At 40.1% G+C, this 8,342-nt stretch overlaps 1 protein-coding gene across 1 annotated transcript; it reads left to right on the forward strand.

The window, feature by feature from the left end:
• The first annotated feature begins 4,705 nt into the window (after positions 1–4,705).
• Positions 4,706–5,575, forward strand: LOC121959046 (C1q-related factor-like). Its single transcript, XM_042508224.1, has one exon. The coding sequence runs from the start codon at positions 4,865–4,867 to the stop codon at positions 5,573–5,575; it is 711 nt and encodes a 236-aa protein (XP_042364158.1). The 5' UTR covers positions 4,706–4,864.
• Positions 5,576–8,342: the final 2,767 nt, after the last annotated feature.

Raw genomic sequence — 8,342 nt, forward strand, 5'->3', positions numbered from 1 at the left:
CAGTTTGACTTTAAGTGTAAAAATGTGTACAGTTTTTAAATTATTTGAGTATGTATCTTGTTTTGAACAGAGTCTTCACTTATGTTTTGGTAATTTCTTTTTGCCTGTCCTATGTGTTTGTAACAGTGATATTGTTTTTCTTGCCATCATGTAATATATACAAAATCTGTATACAGAGTATTTTTGCTAATAAAAGATTTAATAAGATAAAAGACATTCTCCACCTTCCTGACTATGTGGTCATCTCTCTGATTTAGTGTATATTGCCATCGACTGGAGAGACTCAGCAAGAAAGCAGTGCTCGAGGTGTCTGACTCAGTACCATTGTCAGGTCCTGTGACAACAGCCGCATCAAAGATGTGGAGAGGAATCACAAAACTACCTCCTGCTTATACTACTCTCATGAAAATCTAATATCACTGCATGATTCCAACATTTTCAGTCATACTGTAGCCACGTGTTTGTTACTGGCTTCAATGTGACCTGACTTGTTTTGTAGAGGATATACAGGGTTTACTCCGTATAGTTGACAGATGAGCATCTCTGAGCAGCTCTTTTTACTAATAAATTGCATTAAAAATGACAAGTCTAGATATATTGGGCATCCTTGCATACATATATCCCTGTCTTTCAGCATTACATATTTAGTATCTGTGAAAATGTGGGACCTTGACAATTTCAATAAATATTCTAGTTTGAACAATGCCTTTGTGCACAACAGTCTTGTAACAATTAACCCAATAAATGTTTTATTTGGTTAAAGAGGTTCATGTTAAAAGGAAATCATAATTTCTTCCCCTTTGACATTTGTAGTAAAATAGCATTTAAGTTACTGAACATATTAAGTAAGTGTATAAATGAACAATTACCACATCTCATGGAATTATTCTGACACACTAAAATACTGTAAATCACATCAACTTAGTTGAGTTTTGAAAAAACTGTCAACTGAACTGACAGCTGGCAGTGGTTCCTGAATCAAGCAGAGCCGTCTCTGCCAGCACGTTGAGTCTGGACAAGTATGAGTTTATTCAGCCAACTCATGTGGAACGGATCTATTTTATTAATACAGAACATGCACCAAATAAACATGGACCGAGCGAAGCACAGCAAAACTCTAAACATGTTAACTGCATCAGAGACAGAGCTGAACACCAGCTGTTATGGACTCTATCAGAGGGAATCAGGTACCTTTTGGCCATTCTAGGTATTTATATCTCAACAAAATGCAAAAAAAAAAAGAGCATGAAAGAATCCCACTAACTGCTGAGAAGTTTTAAACTATGGATTTAAAGAGGAGACTACAAAAAGTTTCCAAAAGCATGCAAATCCAGATGATAAAAAACTAGGTGTGGGAAAAGAGATAATACAAGAGAAGATAAAACAGTCCGCACATTAGACTTTGCGTCCATAAATATTCAATTAAATTACCAACGAGGTGATGTTTTAAGCTACCTGCTCTTCATCAGACAAGAGACGAGACACATCACAATAAGCTGAACCTCGTGAAATTACATTGTAATTCACATTAATTGTAATTACATTGTAATGACATTGTCCAGAGCTATGTCCTTTTCAAGTTTTTCTGTTGCTTTTCTTCTGTTTTTGGTGAGTCAAGCCAGTGTTGCAGTACTATAGAAAAAATCTTGCAATAGGTCTTGGTCTTGAGACTGATTATTCTATCAAGACATTTTTCATGTTTCTCTATATGTACCCCCCATACTTTATGTGGACTACAAACACTGTGTCAAGCCTTGTGTTGAGTTTTGAGCATGTGTGTCTCCTGATGTAAACTAACACTGTAAGAGATTGGTATGGGCTAGCTTTGAGGTTTGAATTGCAAAAGAACGAAGGGAGGCGGACGTTCCAAATGCAGCTTGAATTGTAAAAATGTATTCAGTCATTGTGGCGATATCAGTGTCTAAAATTACAAAACAAAAGGTATTGTCTGCAAATTTGACTGCATTTCAAGGTGCATAAAATAACCAGGCTATATATACACTATAGGTGGGTGATTTCAACATATTGACATAGGGACATTTGACCAAGTGTAAATAACATTGCCCTGAATTTAAAATCCTTTGAAATGTATTCTTGATGAGTCATATCAAAAGGATATTAAGTTGCAGAGCATAGAGCCCTGAGAACATTAGATACACTCTTCATTGATCATAGGAATATTAGAGGAAAGTATCAAAGTCTGAGGGCAGCAGGAGAAAAAAATCCTCACATAATTTCTTCCACAAAGTCTGCCTGAAGTTACATTTGTTCAGCTTGCTAAAGAAATGCAACAAGAACAGCGGAACTTGATCAAGCCAGTGGAAAGAGAAAACAAAGGTAGGTTTTACCTAATCATTTCCCTGTATTTATATAGTATGAATAACCTTTACATGTTTTGTTAGAGCATCTGTCATTGCTGTTAAGTTACTCCAGGTGATAATTTATTTGGAGCTTTACACAGCTGACGTTGTGATATGACATCTGGGAAAAGATAATAAACAAAATTTATAGGAGTTGCTTTCTGTTGAGGTGTGCCAGTTTGAGGGCCCTCCTCCTGTGAATGTAGGCTCACTGTCATGGCTTACTGTGACATTTTCAGGCTGGGTTTAACTCCAATGTGTAATGTGAGAGGTGACAAACCCTACAGACTCATCCAACTCTGCAGGTACCCTCAGCTATATGGAAATTTCTTTTAGCTCATTATTTTGGTTTTATGGCCTGTAAAATGCTACCTGCCTAGCACCAAATGACAGACAAACAAAGTTAGAGACAAGCTGGTAGGCCTGATAAGACCAACACAAGGCACCACAAGGCACCACTAGTAATTTTCACTATTCATACATGCACTACAGTCTAACATTTTTGTCTTACGTCTTTTTACATATGCTGCTACAATGCCAGAATAGATGGGCCAGCAGATGGCTCAAAGAAGAAGATGGGGCAAAGCTGGATGTATGTGTAGATACAGATAATGGCATACTCTCTCATCCCTACCCTTTATGTACTTTCCCCTGTGGTGTTACTGCTTTAATTCCAGGTTGTTCTCACTCTAAACTTGTCAAATACATCCGTTCTGTCAGTGCTTTCAGCATACAAGCGTGACGCCGAAAGCCACCGTCCGCGTCCAACTGGAACTTGGCTGGACAGCGTCAGACGAGAACAAACCACAACAGAACCGGTGGCATTGTTATTATATGCCAGGGGGTGGCCAGATGCACTTATAAGGCAGTTGGGTGGGGAGGTGGATAGGACAATAACTGACTTTCGTGAGGGAGTTCAAAGTTTGTTTCCTGCATTATTGTTTTTCTATGTCTCTTTTGCTGAAGCTTGACCATCCGTGACTTTGTTGCCTAATCCTAACCATCCTGACAGTCCCATTGGTTGCCATGTGTCACACCACAACATGGTACGAGTATTTTAATCGAAATTCTACTGGTGCTTTAGCTGGGAAACTGTCAATACAGATTTACCTGAATATAGCTCTGCTCTCAGTCACACATGACCACATGCAGGAAATGTTCCTCAACATTTTAGTCCAAATTCTAATGTTTCTCAGTGTGTGGTGGATATGAAAATGGGAAGCAACACTGTTTGCCTTTATAAGGTAATAATACATCAAAAGTGATGAAAGCTTGTTCTGCTGCCATCAAGTGGCCAAAACAAAAAAGATTTATACTGCTTTGAGCCAAAATACTGAGAAATGGCATATTGTGGATTAATGTTGAATCAGAAAGTTAGTGCAAAATTACACAGTAAACAGTTTACATAATATCATAATGATCACCTTTGATTTCAGAAGTGGTGGTGTAGGACTTGCAATCAGTTTAATTGCTAGACCACTTGTGCCACTAGCTCTACAGATCCTGGCAGTTAATTTTGTAAGCAAAATCTTTTCATCACCAATACAACAACAGAATCTTACTTACAAACTCTGAACTGCCCCTTTAAAAGTTTGCCGATTTTTTGAAGGTCACAGCTTGTCTGACCACAGATACTTGGAATCTCTCCAGTATACAAGATCTCCCGCGACACACCCACACAAACATGTGGGCAGATAAGGAAAATATACACATTCTGACCTTGATGAAACTATTAAATTAAAAGAAGGATACCAGAAGAAATCTATATCTATACCTAGCTGTTGATTACCAGATATCTCAAATTAGGTTTTTCTTAGCCTACTGGAAATACAAATATATTATTAGATTTGTGCACACTCCAAAATCACTGCCAACTGTTTCATATTATTAAAACGTCCAAATATATTGCAACAAGAATTCCTATAATTTCCCTATAATTTAGATCCTGTTCATCTCAGCAAATTTCCCTCAAATCCTTTTTTCCATCTTCATCATCCAATGAACATGTATTGATTTATTTTGATTGGATTTTCCATGCTTTATATATCACACTCGCTCCTTATGTCCTCCATGGCTTTTCACATCTGCCAGGAGGAAAGTGCCCTCCTTAGCCCTGACTCAGATGGTTAGTGAGTGTTCGCTCTCTCCTCCCCTTGCTTCTTTTCTTTTTTTCCTCTCAAGCTGTCTTACTCTCTCCCTCCTCCTCTCCTCTTACTCTCTCTCCTCACTCTTGCAATCTCTCTCTCCTTTTGATCACTTCGGTCCCTTGCTCCACTCCCTCTCCCTTACTCCTACACAGCTCTGTCACTCACTCACACACTCATACCAGCTCTCCCTGGGCACCATCTCCACCATCGGAGATCCTCATTGTGTCTGCGTTTTGCCAGGTGGACGCACTCCCCACAGTCACCATTTCCACCCCGGAGGGTTCCACGCTGGCAGCGCAGCCCCTTCCCCGGCTGAGCATCGGGCGGAAGACCCTGGTGGCAGCTGCTGTGGGGGTCATGCTGGTCCTGGTTCTGGTGGTCCTCATCCCTGTTCTGGTCAGCTCTGTTGGCACAGGTGGGATAGATGACAGCGCGAGCCACTACGAGATGCTGGGTACCTGCCGCATGGTGTGTGACCCCTTCCCCAGCACGGGTGCGACAGACACAGGTGCACACGCTGGGACAGATACATCAACCACAGGCCTACAGGTGGACAACAATGCGGACCTGAGTGATCACAGCATCGGTCCACCGCTGCCTACTTACAGCGCTCATGGCCCACAAGGCAAACCAGGACGTCCTGGCAAGCCTGGACCCCCAGGACCACCTGGAGAGCCAGGCCCACCGGGACCCAAGGGGCCACCAGGGGATGGTGTGGACATTGTACGTACAGGGATTCTAGGATTAGGGGGTATAGGGGCAGTTAGTACAACCACATACAACACCACGCCTCGGGTGGCATTTTATGCAGGACTACGAAACCCTCAAGAAGGTTACGATATTCTACGATTTGACGACGTAGTGACTAACATTGGTGGTAACTATGAAGGCGCAACGGGCAAGTTCACCTGTAAGATTCCTGGCACCTACTTTTTCATCTACAACGTGCTGATGAGGGGAGGAGATGGCACCAGCATGTGGGCTGACCTGATCAAGAATGGTCTGGTGGGTAACACTTTTAACTCTTCAGACATCTTCTCAAAACACTTCCTACTGTTTAATAATTAATGGTGAATTTAACAACTGAAAAAAAAACCACAAACAGTTTCTCAGAACAAACAGTAGAGAATTATCCATTATAAGAGCCCTGAATCATACACTAGGATGAACCGGCATCAAAATGCTCAGGGAACAGTGTAACCAGTGTGCTGGCAGTGTAAATGGAGTAGTCATGCATTCATGTGGATAGTGATTTTAGATCTGACTTGGTATGGTCCAAGATAATGACAATGCACAGTGGCATGCTGCCAGATTGTGTATCTGTGCATATTACGCATCCGATGATGTACACGTTGAAGTGAGTGGAAGGAGTGCAGCGCTATCTCAACTCTGCACACATCAAAACACAGCCTGGGGTAGTGGCTAGTTCAAAGCTGGTGCCCTTTGAAATACAACAAACTTCATGGAACCATGATGTGCAAGTATGCGTTATCAGACTGCCTGTCAGGCCCAGGCGTTTCAATATCGAATCATGATATTTGCTCTACTCATGGATAATTTTGTAATGTCTTCAAAGCCCCAGGTGATATCATTGATCAAACACCATGTAAATCTGAGCCCTGACATTTTTTCCTGCAAACATCTTAGCCAGGCTGCAACAGGCTGCACAGAGACTGGAGATAATAACACCTGGAAGTTATAATCTAGTTTGATACAATGGCCATGCAATAAATGCCTTATTTCAAAAGCTAAAATAGAGCTATTTTTTTGTGGGGACTGTTTTTGACATTTTACTAGGTTACAAAGCCAGATACACCACATTAAACACATTTTTCCGTACTCTTTTGTCTTATTTTGTCCCTAAGGATTAAAAAAAAAAACTTACGTTGCAATCCAACACACTATTCATGGCATTAGATTTTGTACTGCAGGTATTCATGTTATCTTAATGGCTTCAAGCAGGGGTGTGCACAAATATTTTAGGGGCAGTGGCTAAAAAAAAAAAAAGGCACCGTCACCCCTCCCCCATTCCTCCTCCTGATGTTGTATCACACATCACTTCTTACCAGAATGTAATTTATCACTGACTTTATTTTAAAAAAAAAAAAAAAAAAACACAAAATGGTAATGGTAAGAAAAAGATAATATTTAAATGAGATTTACAATCCATAAAACCTGCTAACTTTATCAAAAGGAAAAGAGATGGATAAACTGACTGGAGACACAGCAGTGCGTAAGAGCCAGATATTTTAATCAGAATGATTCACCTGTTGGCTGACTGTTGTAAAGACTTCCTTCAGCTACCTCCCCCAGCTTTCTGTAGAGGGCAGTGACACTGTAAATAATGTGCAACACCAGATATGATTCTTCATATAGAAAGATACATTTACCTTAGTTTGTCAGAGTCAAAAATGAAACAGCAGTCTCACACTGTCTTAAGCAACTATAAGCTCCAAGAAATTGAATGTACCAGTAATTAATAGCCAGTCGAGAATGAGCATATATTCTTTTAAATAAATTAAAGTATTACTGAAAATTTGCCAAAACCTGATACACAAAAGAGGCTAAGTGTTGTCAAGCCACTTCAGCCACTATGTTATGCACATCCTTGGTTCAAGTTTCAGTATTACTGATATAAACTAGACCCTTTCTATCACATTTTACAACATAATATAGAACTGAATATTTAACGGGTTATTTGGTCAGTGCTTTGTTGTCTGTGGTGGTGATGCTGCTGCAGTAGAGATGAGGATGGAAATTGGGAGGGTGCTTTGCCCTCATGTCTCAGAGCTCCATCATCATGCTGTCATCTGTGGCTCAAACTCTCCTCTCTGACCCTGCAGCCTCTTAACATACACTTTTTTGTGTGTTTTGCATCGGCACTGATTAAAACTCCATGTTCCTGTTTTGGTTCAAACTTAGAGCCTGTTGCCAGAATCTGGCTGAAGCAGGCATTACACTTTTATGGTTAACTCTGGTGAAGTTGCAGCGTAAAAGCCAACCTGGCAACCCACATCATCATGCATCAGCTAAAGCTTAGAGGGGATATAACTGTACATGCAAAGTTCCTCAGTTTCACTTTTTACGCAGACATGCAGAAGAGATTTGGATGTTATGCTTCAGATCTAACACCCTCGGTAATTACGCCGTGTTGACACGATGACACTTATATTCCGGATAAACATGGCATTATCTGTGCTCCACCCAGAAAAAGGTGCATGTAAGAGGGGAACACGAGGCAAAGGGGTAGTGTGCGCTGCCATCCTCCCTCAGAGGCAGGCTGACTCAAGCCTGACCCTTTCAGTTGAGTCATGAGAGAAAAAAACAAAATATTCACCACAGGGGACACACTTTACAAAAACTCCCATATTCAGTCTTGAAAATATTCCTGTCCTAAAATAAGATTTTTAGTCGACTCATACATGAAAAAAAAGTGTTCTCATGCCAGCCAGTGAAACAGCGACTCATTTAATGTTTGCGTGCATCAGTTTCAGCATTTTGTTTCAATTTCATCGTCGACTCCAGTAATGCCATCGTAACCCATTTGAACTGAGAGCAAATTGACTTCTGTCTGAGCAACGTAACAAGGACTGGACAATAAATTAACAGGTAATAAGTAAAAAGTTAACCCCCTGACCAAAAAAAAAAAAAAAAAAAAAGGGAAAACAACTGAAAATAAAGTAAAAATAACAACACATTAGAAACAAGGAAATGACCTAGAAAAGGTGCTTAATATAATTTTAAATATGTAATTATAAAAATTATAAATATAGTTTTTCCCCTTTATTATTATTTTTTTCTTTGACATTTTCCCTAGCTTTTTAAAAATAATTTT

This window comes from Plectropomus leopardus, chromosome 19 (assembly GCF_008729295.1).
Source record: "Plectropomus leopardus isolate mb chromosome 19, YSFRI_Pleo_2.0, whole genome shotgun sequence".
Lineage (NCBI taxonomy): Eukaryota > Metazoa > Chordata > Actinopteri > Perciformes > Serranidae > Plectropomus > Plectropomus leopardus.